The sequence below is a fragment of the Oenanthe melanoleuca genome, chromosome 6 (assembly GCF_029582105.1).
Source record: "Oenanthe melanoleuca isolate GR-GAL-2019-014 chromosome 6, OMel1.0, whole genome shotgun sequence".
Taxonomy (NCBI): domain Eukaryota; kingdom Metazoa; phylum Chordata; class Aves; order Passeriformes; family Muscicapidae; genus Oenanthe; species Oenanthe melanoleuca.
In genome coordinates, this window is record NC_079340.1 from 23,651,405 (window position 1) to 23,673,683 (window position 22,279).

The 22,279-nt window shown below is 44.0% G+C and overlaps 2 protein-coding genes across 4 annotated transcripts in view; one reads left to right on the plus strand and one right to left on the minus strand.

The window, feature by feature from the left end:
• Positions 1-9,605, plus strand: part of SLK (STE20 like kinase) — a 49,668-nt gene extending 40,063 nt beyond the window's left edge. For all 3 annotated transcript variants that reach the window (XM_056494357.1, XM_056494359.1, XM_056494358.1), the window contains 4 exons: positions 873-1,061; positions 2,212-2,337; positions 3,853-3,966; positions 4,489-9,605. In XM_056494357.1, the coding sequence (XP_056350332.1) occupies positions 873-1,061; positions 2,212-2,337; positions 3,853-3,966; positions 4,489-4,635 (576 nt within the window). In that variant the 3' untranslated portion in view covers positions 4,636-9,605. The remainder of the gene's footprint in view (positions 1-872; positions 1,062-2,211; positions 2,338-3,852; positions 3,967-4,488) is intronic.
• A 467-nt stretch (positions 9,606-10,072) lies between these two features.
• The window catches only part of COL17A1 (collagen type XVII alpha 1 chain), a 39,626-nt gene continuing 27,419 nt past the window's right edge, over positions 10,073-22,279 (minus strand). Inside the window, 21 exon segments of the mRNA XM_056494363.1 lie at positions 10,073-10,519; positions 10,688-10,717; positions 10,719-10,759; positions 10,986-11,048; positions 11,613-11,753; positions 11,937-12,347; positions 13,109-13,261; positions 13,519-13,632; positions 14,110-14,199; positions 15,246-15,374; positions 16,856-16,939; positions 17,522-17,659; positions 17,935-18,048; positions 18,683-18,730; positions 19,093-19,149; positions 19,302-19,343; positions 19,429-19,455; positions 19,965-20,024; positions 20,179-20,241; positions 20,934-20,975; positions 21,096-21,149. Coding sequence (XP_056350338.1) covers positions 10,409-10,519; positions 10,688-10,717; positions 10,719-10,759; positions 10,986-11,048; positions 11,613-11,753; positions 11,937-12,347; positions 13,109-13,261; positions 13,519-13,632; positions 14,110-14,199; positions 15,246-15,374; positions 16,856-16,939; positions 17,522-17,659; positions 17,935-18,048; positions 18,683-18,730; positions 19,093-19,149; positions 19,302-19,343; positions 19,429-19,455; positions 19,965-20,024; positions 20,179-20,241; positions 20,934-20,975; positions 21,096-21,149 — 2,012 coding nt within the window. The 3' untranslated portion in view covers positions 10,073-10,408.

The window sequence follows — 22,279 nt, forward strand, 5'->3', positions numbered from 1 at the left end:
GATCTCTCCTGGTGCTGTTTGTTTGCACAGGCAAGACCTAGACATGTATTTTGAAGCTGTTATGTGTTCTGTTGAAATTTTAAAAATCTTACTCATCTTACTTGAATACCTTAGTAGTATATAGAAGTATATTTTCCCTTTTGATTCTCTTAAAAAACCCACCAACCAACCACAACATTAATCTTTTACTATAAAAAATACCAAATTCTGCTTATCCCCCAAAACCAATTTTGATTTGTGTTTAAACAAATCTGTTCAGAAGTAAATAATCCTGGAATTAAATGAGCATAATGAACTGGATTAGCTTCTGGGCAAGTAGTTGACAACTGTCTCTTTATAGCTGAATCCTTATTTTGAATGAGGCATTTTGGTTTTTATGGAATACATGAAAGCAAATAGTTCAATTTCTGAAAATGTAAACCAGCAGGGAGGTGTATGAGGATCTCTTGGTGATCAGAGCATGAGCAGCTTCCACTGAAGGCTTGTTCTCTCCATTCTGGTTTATCCCATGTTGTCTATTGCTTTCCCCAACTTTTGCAGCAGACTGCCCCTCCACAGCTGTAGCCCAGAAGTTCAGTTACACAAAAAGGAGTTTCTCCTTTTGAATACAGGCTTTGTAAAAGGCAGTGCAGGAGTTGAGTAAATGCTAGTAAAATATACGTGTATTTACATTTATTAGAGAATTTTTTTGGGGTAGAGCAAGATCCAGAGCTCTCTGGAAGAAGCCCCCCCTCCCCAGTGTTACTCCTGGGTCTGGGAATGGTTTCTGCTGAGAGGCACTGACTGACACAGGGGACTTACTGGTGGAAAGAGATGCACACTGTATAACATCACAGTTACTGTGTAACATTTCCACGTGGTTAACATTTCAGGAAACAGAACAAATGCAGAGGTATAATCAACGCCTTATAGAGGAGTTAAAGAACAAGCAAACTCAGGAAAGAGCTAGACTGCCTAAAATCCAGCGAAGTGAAGCAAAGACTCGGATGGCCATGTTTAAGAAAAGTTTAAGAATCAATTCATTTGCCTCTCCAGACCAAGATCGTGAAAAAATTAAGCAGGTAATTAATAAATTAATATTTAATAGTTTTAATCGTATGCTGAATGTGATGTAAATGTGAGGATGGAATAGAGTGCACTCTCACAAGTTCTCAGATGATACCAACTGGGTTGATGCACTGGATGGGGTCAGAGGAAATCATCCTTCCCTGCTGCTCTGGTGAGACTCTCCTGAAGTGCTGGGCCCAGTCCTGCACTTCCCAGTACAAGCCAGACACAGATTTATTGGAGTGAGTCATGCAAAGGGCCTTGAAGATGGCTGAGAGACTCAAGTGTCTTGTTACACGAGGAGCCACTTGTGGTACCTGGGATGCTTCAGCCTGGAGGAGAATACCTCAGGAGGGTCTTATCCATGTGTATTAGTACCCAGCAGAAGGGGCAAAGAAGGTGGAGCCAGACTCTTCCCAGTGATGCCCAGTGACAGAGTGAGGCAGCAGCCACAATTGAAATACAGAAAATCCAACTTCAAAACGAGAAAACATTTTTTTAGTGTGAAGATGGTCAAGCACTAGACCAGGTTGTCCAGAAAGCTTGTAGAGATGCTCAGAACGCAACAAGACACAGTCCTGCACAGCCTCTTCGTGGTGATCCTGCTTTGAGTAGGGAGGTTGGTCTTTGCAGGCCCCTTTCAACCTCAGCTGTTCTGTGATTCTGTGAGACATTTTTAAGGATGCTTGATTTTTGTGAGCTTTTGAACTAAAGCTGTTGGTATTCACTCATTCTTTAAAAAGGAATTCTGTGCAGAGGTTGAGAGGTTTGCTTTCTAATGATGCACCACAGTCAAAAGTCATGGTTTCATATGGTGAGCACTGGAAGGATGAAGAATATGGAAAAATGGTCTCCTGGAGCTGTTTAACACCAGCCTTAACCAATGCTTGCAGCTGCACTGCTGTGTCACAGCTTCAGAGGGAGGTGATTTCAGGAGTCTGAAAGTAAAATGTGCTGCATTTTACAGAAAAGTCAGAGTGCAGACAGAGAAATGGAATTAAAACTGTAGGGCACTTCCTTTGTAAGAATTTAAGAAAGAAAAAATAGAGAAAATTATTGCTTAAATCTTCTAGAAACGTTCTTCTCAGTATGTGTTCGTTCTGACTCATGCAAATAGTTTTATTCAGAGGCACAAAATAAGTAATCTCTTATTTTTAATTTTAGTTTGCTGTTCAAGAAGAAAAGAGGCAGAAGAATGAGAGACTGGCGCAGCATCAGAAACATGAAAACCAAATGCGGGACCTTCAGCTGCAGTGTGAAGCAAACATCAGGGAACTGCATCAGTTACAGGTTAAAAATACGTTATATTAAATGACCATTCAGTGAGATGCAGGCAAAGCAGAAAAACCTTTTCCTTAATTTTTGCAGTATAGAGTTTTTTCAACTTTGTTTCGCCTGCAGTGCACTGCTTTGCCAGATTCATATGTTCCCATCAATTAATGAGGGAATTAATTAATTTTAAATGCAAGAAGAGCATGAACCAGATCATTTCTCAGGTATCTGTCAAGTTCCCAGGGCTATTTTCTGTAGGCAGCACTTCCTTTTCACCTGATTTTGCTGGAATGTCATTAATCAGAACAGAGGTAGGCAGCACCAGCCATTACCCACAAGAAGTTTGCAGCAATACAAGAATCAGGAGGTTTTTTACCAAGTGCTGCCACTTGCATGTGAACTTCTGGAAGGCACTTAGAAGGAATTCTCTTCTTGTGATAAGGAGCTTTGATTTGTCTCTTTTGGTATGCATTTTGTAAAAGTTTCTGCTGGAGACCAGAGGCCAGATCTCCTTTTCTGTTAAATCAGCTTTTCCCAGTTTCAGGGACACAAGGCAGTTTTAAAGCATTAAATGATCACCTGCTGATAACCTTTGCTTAGAGAAATCATGCAGTGACCAATGAAGCTCATTCTACTCTATTCACTTTCTTATATCCTGCAAAAACAGACTGTGGCTGTGCCACTAATATGCCCCAGTAAATCCCCAAGTACCGTGGGAGCCTTGTGAGAGTTTCAGCTCTAGTAAAATTGAGCAGATTAGGGCTGCTCTGGACTTCACAAGGAAAACTGGCTCCTTGCTGCACTCAGGTCTAGCCAAGTGCTTGTTGTTTGTGTTGCTATGGTTTTGTACTTTGCATCAGACCCATTTGGGACTAGAACCCTAGAAGCATCACCATTACCAACTGCTCTTAAAACAAGTGCAGAGACTTGAAGCCAAATAATTGATTTTTTTTTTTTCTTGTCATGCTTCAAAAGTCCTCTTTTGAAAGTGAGGCAGATGCCCGAGTACCTTACTGAGGGAAATGTGAAGCTGAGGTGTGGTTTGAGCCTTTTCATAGGCAATTCTGAGGCTGCTCCTGCAACCATGTTTGTCTCTTCTCTGAGCTCCATTTATTTTTCTTAGCTCTTGGCACCAAGAGTTGAAATAGTTCCAAAAAAATGCTTCCTTTTTAATGTAATTGTTTTTAATAAATTATACAGACTGTCTTTAAGAAACAAAGCAGAAATGCTGCATGACCTTGAAAAGCATCATTAGGCAGTGAAACACAGTTTTGAGTAACACTCTCAGCAGCTGCCTTAATGATGCTCAGCAGTGTATTTGGATTTACGAGTGTTTCTTATCTCAGTTGGCTCTGATGGAAAGATCAGCTTTTGAAAATGCAGCCTCGTAACATACTTTCATCTTGTAATTATTCACGTCACTATTTACACGGAATAAGCTAATTAGAAAGAATTAGGACAACATATGTCACTGTACAAATGTTGAGTTGCCTAATCTGAATTAGTTTTACATAAGGATTATCTTGTTTTAAGAATGAAAAATGCCATCTACTGGTTGAGCATGAGACTCAGAAGCTAAAAGAACTGGATGAAGAGCACAGCCAAGAACTGAAGGAATGGAGAGAGAAACTGAGACCGAGAAAAAAGGTAAATGGGAACAGTTCATGAATCAGGAAATTATCAAGGGTTTGATCTAGAAAATACAGACAGTGCAAAAGTATTGCAGTGGAGGAGAGTCAAGCTGCTGTACAAAGCTTGTTGCAGTTCACTGTATAATAAAAGATATTAAATGTTTAACATCTGTATAATAAAAGATGTTAAAAAATTGCATAAGCTGAGCAAAGGGCAGGTGCACCAAAACAGGCTGCGTGTTACCAGGCTCTTTGCAGGGCTCCCACCTGCAACACATTGTGTGCAGGTTTGCATGGAAAGCTTAGCTGGAAGTAAATCTGGGGTTAGGAATTTATTTCAGAAGCCACTAGGTTACTACAAAAATTGAGTGATATATAGCTGGTGATGGAGGTTGGTCTTGGGGATTATTTTATTTTAAAAGGGAATGTTATGAGAGTTTTACAAAGTTCAGAGACAGATCAGACAAAATGTCTCCGCTATAATGGGTTTGTTGTACTTTGCCTTGTTAATCCTGTGACGATCTGATTTTGTTTTTAGATGCTGGAAGAAGAATTTGCCAGAAAACTGCAGGAACAGGAAGTTTTCTTTAAAATGACTGGAGAATCTGAATGCCTTAATCCTTCAACACAAAGCCGGATTTCCAAATTCTACCCAATCCCCAGCCTTCACTCCACGGGGTCGTAGCTCTGGGAACTTCTGTAGGTTTTTTCACATTTGGAATTCTCCCTCCTTACGCTCTAACCCGACTCACCCGCGGTATGAACATCGGGGACCTCGCGTGTCTTGTTTTCAGTGGAGACAATCAGTGTCAGGAGCGGTTTCTTCACTCCCCTGGACAGGAGAAACAAACCAAGTGTTGGTGTACAATGGTATTGTTACGTCCTTCAGATGTTTCAAGACTAAGTGGGCTTTTTATCCCAGTCTCTAAAAGTACAATACCCACGGTTTGAATTTAAGCCTGAAATATTAATTATGCTCTTTCTCATCACAAAAAAAATGGTTTCTCATCTGAACATTTAAACGGTGTAATATTAGTTCTGCTACTGTGTTTTTAAGCATCAGATTTCTCCACGAGAGAACTCCACAATTGAAACTGCCATGAGAGGTTTAAAATTTCATAATGTGAGCAGTGTCTTCATGGCAAGGGCTAATTACTAAGAACATGCCAGTAATCAGAAAAGCAAACCCTTGTGTTTAAACACAATTGGCAAAAGCAAAAGCCTTTTCAACTTCTTTCAAAAGAAACCTCTGGCATAAATTAAACTGAGCTGATCTCCATGACATGTTTTGTCCATTAGTTCCACAATGAAATGGGGTGCTAGTTTAATTAATACAGTGCCTGAAAAACTTAGATATGCTGATCCTGGCAACAGGATACTGTTTTGTCATTTAAAAACACAAAACTCCTTAGCGTTGTTGTTACTGTACAAAACAAGACTTCTTGCTGCTACTGCCATTTTTGTTGTAAATCCTCACCCTAAAATATTTTGCACTAAAATATGTAAAGGTGAAAGAAATGCTAACTTTAAAATGCAGTTTATTATTTTCTTTAGCTATTACATACAGGTGGTTAGTTCTACAAATTGAGAAACTGTAGAATGTATTTTTTAGAAAGCGGTGTGCAAAATGCACGTGGTTTCTTTAACTGTACCTGAAATGGGTAGAGCCATTGTTCTGTTCTTACCAAAGCCTGTTCATTTGAGCTCCATTGCAGAAGTGGAGGTGGATGGTCATATTTATAAACAACCATGGCTGAAGTCTGATTTCACTAGAAGTGTTAGATTCCTTGGTTTTTTTTTAGTAATTTTATTTTAAGGAAAGACTTAAATATATAGACAAACTCCTTTCTGAAGCTGGGTGTTTTGCTTTTGTGTTGCCACCTACTAACATAGGCAGGTTTTATTTTTTGAGTTCCTAGATGTACCATAAGTTATTTGCCTAACTGATCTGTAGTGGGAAATCTGAACTGTCTCTCCTATAGCAGGGTAGGGAAATGAAATACAGCTGTATTAGGTCACTTTTGCTGCACTCCTTTTGGTGGATAGAGGTTGAGTCATAACAAGAAAGAGTATAAGCTGTACTTGGGTATGTTGGAGTTCCATTTCTAAAATATTTGTAAAATAGTATTTGCTTTCTGTCTCTTGAGGCCTGACTTTCTCTGATCTCTTTGGGCATCAACTGCACCTGTTTTGTTTTGCTTGCTCTGACTGTGCAACAGGTGCCCATTCCATGGCGTTCATTTCATGGGAACAGTGTTGCTGCATGGCAATGAACTCAGAAATAACATAGGACTTTAATCGGCTGTGGTTGAAACCTTGGATGCTGAAATCCTCGGATGTTGAACAGATACCTTCTCAATGAAGACACTTAATTTACGGCACAGTAAAAAGAAAATTGGAAAATGCATGTTTTAATTTAAATTTTGTAACTTTTTGATAGCATAATTACTTTAATAGCTAGCCTTAATTTCTGGCATTTTATTATTTTAAATGTGTATTGTATACTGTTGTAAATTCACACACCATATCTCTAGAATGTTCTCTGTTGCTAAATGCAAAGTTTTTTTGAATTGTTTGTTTAGTAGGGAGAAAAAAAGTGTCTGAAGACCTTTTGCTTTTTAAACTCCACCTTCATAAGTTGACTGTTATTAAGATAATATTAAATAATCATTATCTCTATTTAACAGAATTTGTTTGCAGTTTCGTATGAAGTAGGTTCAGTGCTTTACCTGGGGAGTAAGCAGGGCAGGCAGATTTCCTCTTCTGGATTATGTCTACATTCATCCCCATTAAGTCCTCACAGAGAAATGTTAATAATCTTCTCCTTATTTTTCTGGTTGTTTCACTGATACATTGCTAATATGTATTGGCATTCTGTTTACCTCTGTCTGAATCTCTTACATCTTTTATTTGAAGATCCTTTTCACACAGGCCCTGCAATCTGATCTCATTGTAAATTGCACAAATAACTGTAACTGAGCTCTGGGATGAAGGGAGGGATCAGATGTGGCAATGGAAGCCTTGCTCAGATCTCCAGGTGGGGAGCCCTGTGCACTTGCAGCCTTGTGAACTGGGCTGAGAATTGGTACCAAGCGTGAAAATATGTTTTCTGAGTAATAACAAGAACTAGCAAGGGTACTTACACATCTAGACTGATAAAATTGGGTTTAAGCGCTGCAGAATGTGAGATAGGTGTTTCAATATTGTATCAGTGTCAGAAATTCAATTCTAACTAATTTAGTCTCACATAGGCCTAAAAGGCATCTCCTGAGATGCAAAATCCAATCTCGGTACTATCTCCTGTCACCTCCCTAATGAATGTTAGCAGCTCCATCTCCAGGGTGGGAGAGGTGTGATTTCTGCAGCCAAAACAATGTACTTACAAATTCTTACCTTTTGGCAGATCTGATTCTCCCCACATGCTCTTCCAAAGCTGACCACAAATCAGTATTTGCTCACCATTGTGTTTTACATTGTAAATTCTGCCCACAGGAAAATTAACATGGCAGTAAATCTCTGGATTGCAGTGCTGTGTGTGGGTTGTCCTCCCATGTTTACAACTGATCCTCACAGAAAACCTCCCTGCAGAGCCTCAGCCTCACACCATGTGCTTCCCAAGCTCTGAAAAGTGCATTTTGGCACTGCTTAAGACATCCAGGGAGATCTGGGGCTTAAGGTCTTTGGGTGCACCTGCTGCCCCTGTTTTAGGATATTCTGGTTGAGGAGAGGTTACCAACCCAGAGGAAAATGGGCTGTGGCAGCCCTTGATCTTCTGAAGTTCCAGGGAAACTTTGCTGTTTATTTTATGAAGGAAAAATACTCCAGCATTTGATCCTCTCTGATTCCCATAAAACAAATTTTCCTTCTTCAAGCACTCTGCTGTCTCTGGTGTATACATGAGAACTATATACAGCTTGTAAATATATGATCCTGAAGTTATGATTGATTATATAGGTCATAGTTTGTAAACACCTTCTGAAGGAAAACCTTTATTTGAATTGGCACCTGAATTCACATTCCCTGGTGGCAGGGCTGCACTGTCCTGACCATCAGCGTTCACTCAGTGATTTTTCACATCACATTTAAAACTGATGTTCAGTCTGAGCTGCATCCTTTTTTCCAGGTAATCTTTTAAGCTAATATTCTTTTAAAATTGCATTAATGAGTACTTAATATCTAATCAATCACACAGTTAAAGAAATTATTCTTCTGTCCCAGAGGACTTTATAATTCCATTCTACTGAATTCTTTTCCTTAAAGATTGGAAACAGCACCTCAACTAAGACAGAGCTAAGCAAAGTAGCAACAAAATTGCTCCTGTCACACCGTGTCTTTTGTGGCAGCAAAAGGAAGTTTAAGTTGATTCTCCAACTGAAATAGTATTTGCTTTGCAAGTATTTCAAACTTGCTTTGGTACAGGAAAGATTCAAATAAGGTGTTTTCAATTCAGGCACTTGAGTCCACTTCTAGGCAGCCTAGTTTTCAGAGCTGTTGTGCAGCTGCAGCTCCCAAGGACCTCAGAAATACATTGTTGCTGAACGCTGAAGTGTACAAATAAGCTCAGTGCTAGTTGCTTCCACTGATCTACTGCTTCTTGGTTCATCTGCTGTGGGGAAGAGGGGTAAGTTTGAGGACAGTGACTCTCGGGCTGTTGGAGGAAAGGGCAGGGGGGACTGTTTAGGACCATCACTGTGTCAATAAGTTCTATGTTAGCATTTACACTCTGGTCATTTTACGTTGAAACCTGTATTTCTGGATCTCTGAAACTTCCTTGCGTTGATGTGTCCATGCAAATTTCCCATTTCCAGACTACTTCTCCATCTTCACAGCAGCTGAAGTAAGATTAGAGAGAATTAACTTCCTTGTTCACAGGCAAACTAAAGCCAGGATGCTCCATCGTTTCTCAGTCTTGTGAAACATCAGAACAGACAAAGGGAAGGAGAAGACAAAGGAAATGATGTTGTTTCTTTTACAGAACTTTTACTTGTTCTGCATCCCCTTTCTCCAGTTCAGTCCTTGTGCTTTCTGTAGCTCCTTTGCACATCTGGTGTTTAGGCAGTTGTGGTGCCAGAGGAAAACCCCTCAAGCACAAACATGCTTAAGCCCAACCCGTGAGAAAGGGCTCATGTGCTTCCCCTGTACTGGAAGCAGAAGGGAGTGGCTGAGTCCAGGGTTACCCTGATTTAACCAAGTCTTCCACATTTACAATTAGGTGGTAAAGCCTCTTTGGTAATGAGAATCAGTCCTAAAATGGTGGAAAGAACAGAAACTAGGAAGGGACATTGAGTGGCATCTAATGTTGAACTGTCACCCCATTTTCTGTCAGGAAGCCAAGCAGAGCAGGAGCATCCTGTGACAAAACATGCGCCTGAGGCACCGGCAGCCTCGTGTTTCCCAGCAGTTTGTTGAATGTTTTGTGTTAACTGCAAACCAAGTTATTTTTGCCTTACTTCTGTAAGCAACCAAAAATCATGAGATGGATGAATAATTGGCTAAGGGTCTCTGTACAGCTCGTGGAAGTGAACTTGCAGTAGCAGCCATACAACAGTTTTGGGGGTTTTTTTGTCTTGTTTTTCAAAGTAATTTTATTTCATGGCTTTCTGTAGAATATTGTAATAATTCTGCTGTAAATACAATAAAATCACAGTTTGCTGAGATCGCATCTGTTTCATTGATGGAAAACTTGCATGAAATACAAGTAATTTGTACAAGTGTTTGAGTGAAGGGGATGGTTTACAATGTTTAAAATAACTGAGTATAAAAGTATTTAATAATGTGCCATTGTATTTACCATTGTACCTCAGACCCACCTCAGGTGCTTCACCCTGCCCCACAATAACCTGCAAGCACAGAACGACTGTCCTGAACAATTTAGGGATGGGCTTAAGAACACACTTTAATTGAGCTGTTTACATTAAAGATTATTTTTCACCAGTGTTTAAAAATCCAGAAATAATACAAAAATATTTTTAAAAGATAAACAAATTATGTTTAAAAGTGCTTTGGTTCAGCTCCTGTGTGTGTCCTGTCTTGCTGTGCTGCTATAAATCAGCACCACTTGAGGTTGGCAGGGTTGGTAGAGAGGGAATCCCAGTGGAGGGAATTTCTCATGAGGGCCTTGTGGGCTCATCTGATCCCTGACAAACCATGCATTTGTTGGGGATAGGATTGGGGTTTTTTTCTGTATAGCTGGCTAGTTGTTAAAAACCCCAGGTTTTAACATTCCTGGGAGTAGTACAAGAAGCCTGGACTAGGTGAGAAAGGAAGGCTTGTCAGCCCAAGGACATCAGCCTGGGAGCTCAGGGGCATGAAACCAAACATCACAGGAGCAAACACCCACACCAGGACCATGCTGGACACACACAAGAGACATTCAGATCTGAACTATCAACTCTAAGGGGTCAGCTGAGCAGTGAGGATGTTTTAGCATTAAGGCAGTGAAGACTCAGGCTAATTCTCTACAGGCTGCTGGGAATGCTGCCCTGTGCAGCTGAACCGAGAACTGAGCTACCTCTTTCCTTAAACACCAGCGCTTCTTCTTTTTCTTCTGCCAACATACAGCTGTTCACCTGGGGACCAGAAAAATCAAAAGGAGAGTTAGTTGAAAAGACCACGTGAAAAGACCAAAGATTCAAACCAAGTAACTGGGCTGTGTTTTCCAGCTATTCCCAGGGATGAGCTGGTGCCACTCCCTGACAGTCAAATCCAGCTCTCCTGGGGATGGCACGTGTTCCTACCTTTCTCTCCCTTTTCTCCTTTTGGTCCCCTGTGCCCTTGTCGTCCTTGTGGGCCCATTGGCCCAGGGTCACCTGGAAGAATGAGAAGACCAAATTTGCCCTTGAGGTCAAGTGACCCACAGACAGTGACAGGCCAGGGGAAGGGACACCAAATCAGAAACACGTATTGGCTGAGATCCTGAAGGTGCCACCTTCACTGTCAGAGGGTGTGGCCTTGCACAGTGCTGTGACCTCTGTGGTCACAGCGCTACTTCCTGGGAATCACAAGGCTGAAGAGGGAAAGGATGACAAGCCTTACCTTTGGGTCCACGATAACCCCTCTCCCCTTTTTCACCGGGTGGCCCCTGGATGGCACCATGTGCTGGAGAGGGAAATGAAGGAGAAAATGAATGACTGAGAGAAAGCACTGCCACTCAGAGAAGCTGTGAGTCACACTGGAAGGACATTTCTCTTGGTTAGATAGGATTAGACTGACCGCGAGGTTTTTAAACCGGGTTTTGATCCCAATAAAGTCCCAAGGACACGCTGTGATGTCATTTCACTAGCACTGCTCCGTCACTCTGAGTGTCCTGGCTGTCACTAGGGCTGGAGATGGCCCATGCTCAGGGTAGGGAATCTGAGAGCAGAGTGAGCAGCTGGCTCGTGTACCAGCCCAGCCATGTTAAATGGGCCACAGAGCCTGCAAGCACAGAGGCCTTCAGGGTTTGGGATGAGTTTCCTACAAATGGTCAGAAAACTGATGTCCTTCCTAATGATAAGATTGCACTTCCCCAGCAAGGAAGGAAGGAGATGGAAAGACTACCCATCTTCAACTTTGCACTTTGACTTTTGCAGTGTGCAAAGGTGAGTAGATCAGTAGGTCTGTGAGAAGTTGGAGAGATCTAATATGCATGAACCAGAAATGCCAAGTCAAAATGTCACTCACTTCTAAAGAAGTCCATGAGGTCTGCGGTGACATTGCCATAGGCTGCAAAGACCTTGCTGATGCCAGGGGGACCAGGAGGCCCTGGGGGACCTGCAGGTCCCTGTGCAGTGTAAGACATCAGGTCCTGGAGAATACCTCTGCCTGTGGAATTAAAGATGTCATTTGAAAGGAGCTCTGGGACAACTGTGGCTGCATGCTGAGGCAGAAGTGGGAGAGCTGTAGGCAGCAGGAAGGAGAGGGAAGTGAACAGCGTGACCAGGCACAGGGGGTTTGGAATTGTAGCCTGGGATAGGAAGGGTCAGGATAAGCAGGAATTCCACTCACTCTGCAGGCTCTCTGACACACGGAGTGCCAGCTCATTGTAATCCAGAGAACCAGTGAAGGAGCTGCTGTAGGATCTGCTCGACCCTGCTGATCTCCTGTGTGACTCCTCCTCTGTCAGCAGCCCATCGAAGGACCCATCAGTGCCCATGGAGGCATCGTAGGCGCCATCGCTGCCCACTGAGGCGTGGTAAGAGGACATGCTGCTCGTGGAGCTGCCGTACGAGCTGCCTGTGCCCAGGGAGCCCCCGTGGGAGCCCTCAGCACCAAGGGATCCTCCATGCAAGTGCTCAGAAGCTTGTAACCCTTGATAGGATGAAGACATAGACCCAGACACAAAGCCACTGTCTCCCTTGGGTCCTGGTGGTCCTGGGGGCCCAGGGGGTCCCGAGATGTAGCTTCGAACTTCATCACCTGCAAAATACAAGGGGGGAGCTTCAGGGACACTGGGCTTAACAGAGGTCCTGTGCTACCACTTGAATGAAGACTGGATTGTGAAGTTCTGTCCCACCAACCATCACAGTGACCCTTATCCAGTACCATTTCTCAGGCAGCAGGCACATGTCAACCTTGAACTCTACAGATGGCAAGACACCCTCCTCCTTGCCATCTCTCCCACAATTTTGTGTGCCCAATCTTGGGAACATGCCCAATGAGTTTACTGAAGGGAGCACTCTTCAGGGCAATTTCAGCACCTCTGCCAAAAGAGCCATTCTGTGACCAGTTTTCCAAAACAGGTGTTTTTGAAAGCCTGCCTTGGATGACCTGCCAGAATGAGCTTAGACTATTGGTGCTTCCTAGCTAGCTCAGTGCTGCCTTCCAACCCTTCCATTACCCATGGCTCTGTGGGCAGGTGTTTGCCAAAGAAAATGCTTTTCCCATGGTAAAACTCTGCTGGTGACCTTACTAGGGACCTATGTTCAGCATAGGCCAATTGTAACTAGCCAGTGCTTGACCCTCACAACACTGACTTTGGCTGGCAGTTGGGCTGAGAGGAGAAAAGCCTACAGGGTGCAGCACACTCCTGTAGATCTGGCTGCAGAGGGAAGATGTTGCTGTAGCCCCAGTTCAGGGAAGACTCCTACAGGAATGTCTCAGGTGTGTCAGAGCCAGTCACACACAAGGTAAAGCATGTCTTGGCATGTGTGCAGAAAGCATGGATGGTGTTCCCTTACTCTTCAGGTACTGGATCAGCTCACTCCTGAACTCGTCACTGTTGGTGATGTCAGCATAGGACAGGAGGCCGGTTCCAGAGAAACCTGGTGGTCCTGGAGGGCCAGGAGGGCCAGGTGGGCCCCGCACTCCAGAGAGGGAAGAGTATCCAACATCTTGAGAGAGAGAAAGAATTAATTTTCCATCAGTGAGAGGATAAGGAAATTTCACGTGTCTGGGGATATTGAAAGTTTAAAGGCTCCAACCCCAAATTCCATCCCTTTACAGACAACGTTGATAAAATTATTTTCTTTGCAGTGACTTTGTTCCCAGTGTGCAGTCACATCCTTGCTAAGCTAAATCTCAGCCTCAGTCCCCCCAGCATCTACAAACAGAATCACACTGCCAGCTGTGAGAAACACAAGTGCTTTACTTTGAAGGTAGGCAGAGACGTCCTCCAGAGAGGTGCCTGGTGACCCAGGGATCCCTGGAGGTCCTGGGGGGCCTGCAGGACCAGGGGGCCCAACAACACCACTGAATTCAGAGTCTGTAAGACACAAGGGAAGAAAAGAGGTCACCCAAACAACCACAACCCTAATGAATGTTCCTTGACAATACAGGTTATGCCAGATACAGCCAAGCAGAAGCCTCCTTGGTGCACCTCACTGGACAGTCTGGTGATTCCAAAGAGAGTAAAGTCCCTATTTTTAAAATATACTTTTAAAGAGGCATAAGAAACCATGCCTTTATGCTGCAGAGTTTGGATATGACAAAGGGCTCCTTCATGTCCATCTCCAAGACAGCCCCACTGCTGTTGCTCCTCACACGAGCATGGTGTTCCAGCTGCAGCCCCCTGTGGGGTATGCAGGTGCCAGCAGAGGCCTGCAGTGATGCTAAGGACAAAGGATCATCAGAGGGTTATTTGTGATGATAGGCAAAAAGGGAAATTCTGTGACTGAAGCTGTAAAAAACATCCTGGGGGCACATAGAACCTCATGGCAGGGGAGTGAAGAAGTTGGCTTACTTCGCAGGTATGCTGTCAGGTCACTGTAGGATATACCAGGTGACCCTGGAGGCCCAGGTGGTCCAGGCAGTCCAATGCTCATCCCAGAATCTGCCAAATCAAACAGATTCACATTATCAGAGCAGGCTGTTACAGTGTGAGCAGGTAGGCCACAGGGCTTATTCAAAGGGCTTATTCACAGGCAATGCAGGAGGGGCTCCCATCAACAGCTGTGACAGGAGCCAGAGCTCAAACCTTGTTCTGGATTTTGACTTTTCCCTGACAGTCCCAAGCACACCCACAGACAAGCAGGCAGCAGGCTTCTATTGCTGGCAAAAGCTCTGCACCTCATGAACCCTTGATGTGGTAGGGGCACCCCTGGACTTGCAACTCAGCTGCAACCCACAGATTGATGCATGTGCTGCTCTCCCTGTGTCTGCAGCTCTGGGGCAATGCTCTGCACTTTGTGATTTGTGTTAATGAAATGTCTCTGCTGACAAAATGCAGCTGTCCCGCCTGAGCCACTGGAGTGTTGCTGTTACTCTGCAGTTTCCTGCTGGAAATTCCCTCCATCTTAGAAGCAGTCCACTAGTGGACTAGTTCAGAGAAACCCAGAGTGATTAGGCTGTGTTTTTAAGCAGACAGTTGCAGCTACCAGGATTAGTCATTTTAGCACTGCTGCTGGGGATGCTCAAAGAGTCCTCTCTGTCAAACAGTTCTTACATGCCATATCACCCCTTTACAGATGGGAAAATGAAGCAGAGACATAGAATTTATTTCAACTAACTTTTAAGAGTTTGTTGCCTGAGTTGCCTTGACAGACCAACTCTTTCACAGGGAAATATATCCTGACCAAAGAGATAAAGGTTAGAAAAGCACTTAAAGGTGTTGATAGGACTTCTTAGATGGCTAAGATGAAATTTTGCTCCTAAGCTCAATTCTTAACAAAGAAAGTATTCATTACAGTCTGTGGATGGTATCTTAGCTACAGGGTATCTTTGTTCTCTTCCAAGTCATTCACAGTCCCTGTGAGGAGGTCTCTGTCCATAGGAATTCACACAACTAGCACTGGAATAGTTTCTACTGACTTGACAGCATGAGCTTTGTGCTGGGCTCCCAAAGGAACAGAGGGAAACACACACTAATAAAACCATTACTTGACAAGTAGCTGATAAACCTCCTGGTCAGCTCATCATAATCCAGTGACAGAGACATTCCATCTCCCCCTGGCCCAGGAGGTCCCGGTGGGCCCCGAGGTCCAATGAGATACTGACGAATTTCTTCTCCTAGAAAGGAAAACAAGCATCTTTTAAGGCTGTCCAGCTGCTGCACAGACACCAAGTGTGAGGAGTTCCCAGCCTGTGAGTTGAACCCCCACCACCAGGGAAACCATCAAAACCTATGGATGCAAAGCTCCTTCCCTGCGGGAGACTCCTGGACTCTTTGTATCAGGGTGGACGCGAGGAACAAGACTCAGACGCTCTGTAAATGCTAAAAGCTACAGTTGCAGTTTATTATAAGGGAGTCTGCAAGGAGCTGCCCGGCACAGCCACGTGCAGATTAAAGAGATAAAAGGGGGAGAGAAAGAGAGAAGAAGGAGGGTATAGAGAGAGAGTAAAGAAGGTAAAGAGGGGAAGAGAAGAGGAAAAGAAAAAGAGAGAAGAGAGGAAGAAGAGGAGAAGAGTAATGGGATAAAAGGGTATTGGGGTAAAGGGAGAGGGAGAGGAGAGGAGAAGTGGGAGAAGAAGAGCAAGGAGTAAAGATAGGAAGAGAAAAAGAGAAGAGAGGAGGAGAGGAAAAGAGAGAAGAGGAGAGAGGAGGAGGAGAGAGGAGAAGAGAAGAGAAGAGGAGAGAGTGACTTCCCGTTTGTAACACAATAAATCCACTTCCATTATGAATATTCTAATCCCTAAGAACCAATCTAATACAAAATACTAATTCTATAGCATTTACATACAGCCTATAGGAAATGTTACATTAGCATAGTGTGTGACATTCTAAACTCTAAGATCTAATCTTTGGCTGCGGGTCAGTCTTTTGTGTCCTTTGGCCTTGCCCTCTGGCCAAAAGCATTGTTTAATTAAGAGTGGATTAGCTTCGGTGAGCCATCCTATTGTGTTTATGGTAATTCAGTAACTAGGGCTTTCCTGTTTTACCTTCCCCAACAATTCCCAGAATCTGAGCATTCATATTTGCAAGATTCCTCAGTTTCATCTTCTCCAACACTTCCCTTCCTCTTTTCTGAGTGAATTGTCCTGTATATGGTGCCAGAAACATTTGTGACAAGGCTGGGAACCTCCTATAATAAGGATGTGAGGAGGATGAGAATTTAGATTATTTAAGGGACCTCTCTGTGGTATGTTTTTTTCTGGACACCCTGGACAACTTCTTGGGTAAAGGGAATGAAAAGCAGCTCAGCTAGGAAAGACCATGCTGAGCTTTGTGGCACAGTGCTGGCCAGCATCATCAATACCTTCAGGGACAGCCAAATGACATCCTGGAGATTTATCTGTCAGCCCACAGTAACAGTGTGTATAGAAAAGAATACAGAGTTGGGGATCCCCCTCAACTTAAGAACAACACCATAGCATGGCTATGGGGAGGAACACAGAGTGGGGGAATGTGACAGGGGAGCTGGAAAGTAGAACACTCTGAAGCAGCTGCAGGTAAGTCCAGTTGCAGACAGGAGACTGGAAGGGAAAGGCAGATCTCCAGGATGATGGGATGTTTTACCCCCAATCCCATGCTTCCCTTGAGGGTCACTTACTTTGCAGCAGGTCCAGAAGTTCTTGGTACAAAATGGATGTAGTGGATACTGAGCTAGAAAATGACTCATAGCGACCTGAAGAGCCTGTGGGAATCGAAAGGTTTTACAAGAGCCAGGATGAGACAGAAGGTAAGGAGGAGTCAGGAAGGAACAAAGGAAAGATTAATTAATTAACTGGTAGAATAGGCTTCCCATGCCCTCAACTATAAAACACGTGCTATCTCTCACCTATCCTGGTCATCACACACAGCTGTGAGCTCTGTGCCTTTCTGGTTGAGATTCCAGGCTACTTCCAAAAGCTTGGGAATTTCATCTACTTTAGGAGGGTCCCAAGCACACAAAACAACCCCCAAATACTTGAGACCACATATACTAAATAAACCCACCTCTGTTTGGGTCTTTGGGGTACCAAATAAACAGCGAATGTTTAATACGAAACTTTTTAAACAGCAGCGACTGCTAGTTAATCTAACCATTAAAAAAGGATAAGGCTCAGAGGACACCTCAGCTGTGTGGAGTCTTGGGCTTAGACTGCTAAAGATGAATAACCTGGTTGGGATGCTGCTATTTAAAGACTTGTTTCTCCTCTGGTTCTCACCTCCTAGATGCTGCACAAGCTCAGCTGAGGGCATGACTCAGTAGAGAGTTTACCAAGATGGTGCTTACTTGTCATATAGCTCATGACACGGGTAGCCAGCTCTGCATAATCCAAGGTCACCCCATCCGCAGTGGTGATGAGTCCAGGTGGGCCTGGAGGGCCTGGTGGGCCTTGGGCACCAGTCAAATAATGTCTCATGTTGTCACCTACATAGAAAGCCCAAGATATGCCCACATCACTAAGAGGGAAGACTGACCATATGCACAATTACCAGACCCTCTTCCTCTGACAAAGAACAGGACAACAGAGGGACAGTTCTACAGAGGCCACAGTGGACAACAGCATTTTACAGTATTCAGCAGAAATAAGCCCAGAGTAGCAGGGCTGTTGTTTCTAAAATGAGAGGGACAAGGCCCTAGGGAACAAAAGAGAGCTAAGCATGAAACTGCTGACCCACAGCAAAAATCTCACTTATACTCACTCTTCAGGTAGTCACTGATATACTGCTGAATCTCTTGAGATGAACCTCCACTTGGGCCAGGAGGACCAGGTGGCCCAGGAGGTCCTGGAGGTCCCTGAGTTTGTCTGGATCCACCTACAGAAAGTATGGTAAGAAGAAGGAGTGTTTTTGGCACAGTTGCATTAGACCAAGTGATAGCAAAGTGTACTTGCATTAAGCTCTTTCCACAGGCCTGGAAAGACCTGTGGAAATTGAATATGGAAGGGCTCCCCCTGCATATTTAAATGCAGATGGAGCATGGGCTATTTGGCAGTACAATGTCTTCAATTAATTCAGCATCTTATAATTCAGGCAGTGCAGGGTTGAGTCCAGAGACATTCTTGGCTTTGTACAGGCAGACCTGGTGGGTTTGTGGACTAGAGTGCAGTGCTGTGCAGAATATAGATGGAGATCATAGAGATCAAGCTCATTAGTCTAACACCACTGGCCTGCTGCTCCCAATCCCAGTCAGCCTGGGCAGCACTAGCTCAGAGTTGAAAGAGGCAAAACTCTGGCTTGAAGGATTCCCAGTAAGCTGGAAAAAGAAAACTGTCAAATCTTAAATTTTCTGATTTAAGGCAAGCTGTGCAAAAAGAGCTTTTGAACACAAATCCCACCAACATTAGGTTGGCACCCACACTGGTAAAAGTCAAAGGAGCTTTTCCAAAGCCTCCACCAGAATATTAGCATTCCTTCTTAATGTCAGAGCAATGATGGTCTGGCCTCTTACCTCGAGATGCTCCTGGGATGCCAGGTGCACCTGGAACACCTGCATCACCTGGAAAAGAGTGAGGGAGACAGACACTTGTAATGGGTGTGACTGCACGTTGCATACTTGGTCATGTGAAACAGCTGAGCTACATGTTGTCAGAGAAGCAACTACCTAGCCCTTGCAATGACTTTTGTGAAATGCCAGCTTGTTGAGAAAGAGCATAAGGAAGAGGCCATAGCAGCTTTCCTGAGCCTTCTGTGATCTGGTCAAGTGCATTGTGCTCACAGCATTTATATTGCTGTGGTCCTGAAAAGACAGGGGCGAGCACAGTTCTAGCTCCCAAAGGACTGGATTGTTCCATCCTTTAGTCTCAACCATGCTTGGATGTGTGAGGCCATCCCCTCCAAAAAAAGAAAGATGATTTTTACCTTTTGGTCCAGGTGGGCCAGGTGGGCCTGGGGGTCCCTGTATGGTGACTCTTTCACCTGCCAGTTGCAGAAAGAGAGTCAGAGATTCACAGGAATAAAGTAAGTGGATAAAATCCTGGCTCTACTAAAATTAAGTTATAATGAATAGAGCAGGATTTTGGCCTGCTTTCAGCCCAGGGATGATGATTTCAAAGGAGGCACAGACTAACCGTGGGAGGAGAATGCTGAAAGGCCAGGATCACCTGGTTCTCCTGCAGAGAAATGAAGAGACACACAAATGAAGGAGCAGTCATACACCCAAGCAAGCTACCCTGAAACCCACTAACATCTCCTTACCTGTGAATCCCCGTGGACCTCGTTCACCTGTGAACAGGGGAGCAGAAGAACAGTGTTAGGACTTGCTTTATTCTCACCAGCAACATCCCAGCCCACACTGCAGCATATCATCTTGGCCTTCAATATGTAGAGGAGAAATGGGTAAAGGGAGCAGGTCCATGTTTTCCTGCCAGGTGAGAGCTGAGCTACACTTCACAGGGCCACCTTCTTGCATTGACTTAGACCACAGTGCATCCTGCAAAAAGGCTGTCTCCTTCAATGGCAAATCTGAAGTTCTGAATATTCTTGTGTATAATGAGCTTGCAAAGTTGGGATCTGAATAAAGTGACTGCCTTGAGACCAGTACTGGAGGTTAATTAATTTCTTTGACAAAGACTGACTTGTTTTACAGCAGATAGGAGTCCCACTTAGTGACAACTGTGCTAGCTTTACAGATAGAAAAAGGCAGGAATTTCTGCTTCTAAGCCCTTCCTTCTTTTCAGTCTAAGGTGCTGACATCCCTCTAGTACTTTGCTTATGCTGGATGATATACCCACCTTGGTCTCCCTTCGGGCCTGGTGGTCCTGGTGGACCTGGTGGTCCTGTGAAGAATGCTTCTGCAATTCAAAGAAAGAGATTTCTTCATGACATCCAACAGAACATGAAACAAGGTTTCTCTGGCTCCACATGCTCCTAGCCATATATGGGCTCTCTGGAACCTCAACATGACATTCCCAGGACCAGGTGATGGAATGAGCAGCAAGAACCTACCTGAGGTGGACACGGATGATCCTGGTCTCCCTGGTGGGCCTGGAGGTCCTGGCAATCCTTCTCCTAGGCAAAAGGGACACAGAATGACCTCAGGAAGGACCAGCCTCAGCAATATAAGTAAATGAACAGAAGAGCTGCTACATCTCCAGCCACAGCCTTAGCTTGTGTATTTCCCAGTGTAGGCTCTTATCACTGTTTTCTTCACACATCTATCCCTGATAGTTACTTTTCACTATCATTTGCCACTGCAGCAGAAAAGGACAGAGAAACTAATTTCTTTGTGGTATTGGGTGCTTATCCCATCACACACCCAACCTGCTCCCTTTTCCTGCTGAGCAGAGAGCAAGGAATGGGGTTCTGCTCCTGTCACATGTCCTCTCACATCTTCCCTGTTCTGGCTGAGAAAGGGAAATCTGTGTTACAGGATGGGACATGGGGAAATATTCCCCATGATAAGAATCTCCCTATCTGTCTGCAGTTGAAAATTAAGGCTGCACAAATAAGAAGTATGGAATTGATTGCAGTTACCTCCTTTGGCAACTTGAAAACTTTGAGTGTCTTCCTAAAAAGCAAGGCTTTTACTAATTAATGCTCTGGCTAGAACCCTCTGCCAAAGCAAATGTTCTTTGTTGGGCAGCATCTTGCTGCAGTGAAACTGTTTGTAGGAACTCACTATGTTACATTCTGCTTCCAGCCTTAGGCCTTGGCAGAAACCTCCCACTTTCCAGTTTGGCTTCAAAGGAACAAGCTCTTACCTGGGGGACCACGAGGCCCAGGGGGTCCCTGCACAGATTCACCTGATGACCAAACAAACAGGGGTGTTAGGGAACATTTACTCAGCAAACTGCATGGCCCAGAAACATGTCATGTTGTGTGAACATTCCTTGCTTAGGTACTGAGCTCTGCATATTACATACCTGGTGGTCCAGGGGGACCTGGTGGTCCTGCTCGCCCTTGTGAATCTGCCAGCACTGTGCAAGAGGAAAACACAAACAAGGGAATGTTGTTGCTATGGAGCTACTGATGCTATGGAAGCTGTCAATACATTGCTGCTAGAAGCTCTTACAATCAAAGGTGGACTAAGATGGGACCTGGGTGACCTAAGCCCAAGATGAAGCAGAAGAGGGAGAGGAGAGATATGTTTGGTTAGGACATGAAACAAAATACAGCACTGTGCAGGATATTGGAAACAGGGAGGAGAGTGATGGTTGTTGAGAGAAAGGGCAAAGACTCAAAGGCTAAAGAAGGAGGGAAAGAACTTCAAGGAGAGGAAAGATTCTTTAAAAGAGGCAAGTTTTGGGAAGAGAACATAACACAGATGTTATTTAACACGTAGCTACACTGTGTTATCTTGATTGTATTGTGTGATGTACCCTCAACTCCAGCTGAGGCACAAACTCACAGATCAGTCATGCTGTGATCCAAGACTCCTGAATGGGAATCTGGACAGTACTGAAGCATGATCTGAATTTGAATTTACATGGCCCCATTTCGATGGTGATCAGGCAAGGATAATTTATAATTTTATGGTCTCTTCTACCTTGCTGCAAACTTGCAGAGGTCCCAGATCCCAGGAATACCAACTCCAAGTACATCACACACCCAGTACTGCACAGAGTAAGGTCTTCTCTTGGGAAATTGCTAAACCATTCTGTTCTGCTTCACTTATTTTCAGCTTAAAATTTAAAAATTTTTACAAAATGTTACATTTTTTAAATCTTAAAGTTTATTTGTTCCCCTGTGAATTCATCCTTTAATTTGAATAGATTATTTCTGTTGTTTAGATTAACATGCCTGTTCAAACTGGTTCTCATCTTACAGATGGCTCCATGTTCATATTGCACAGTGAGCTGCCCTGTGTGAACTCAGTGGCTGAAAGCTCTCAGCTCTGCGAGTATCTCCCCTGTTAATGGCTGCTCACCAGCCACCATTCCTCACTTTCCCTTTCTGTGGTGTGGGCCTGATGCCTGCTTCCTTGTGAAAGGACTTTGGGATGCAGAGATGAGGAGGGCAGACGAGGTAGCTGGCATTGCAGACATACCACCAAGCATACATACACACACACAGAGACAGACATTGAGAAGAAAGCGTCTGGGGCATC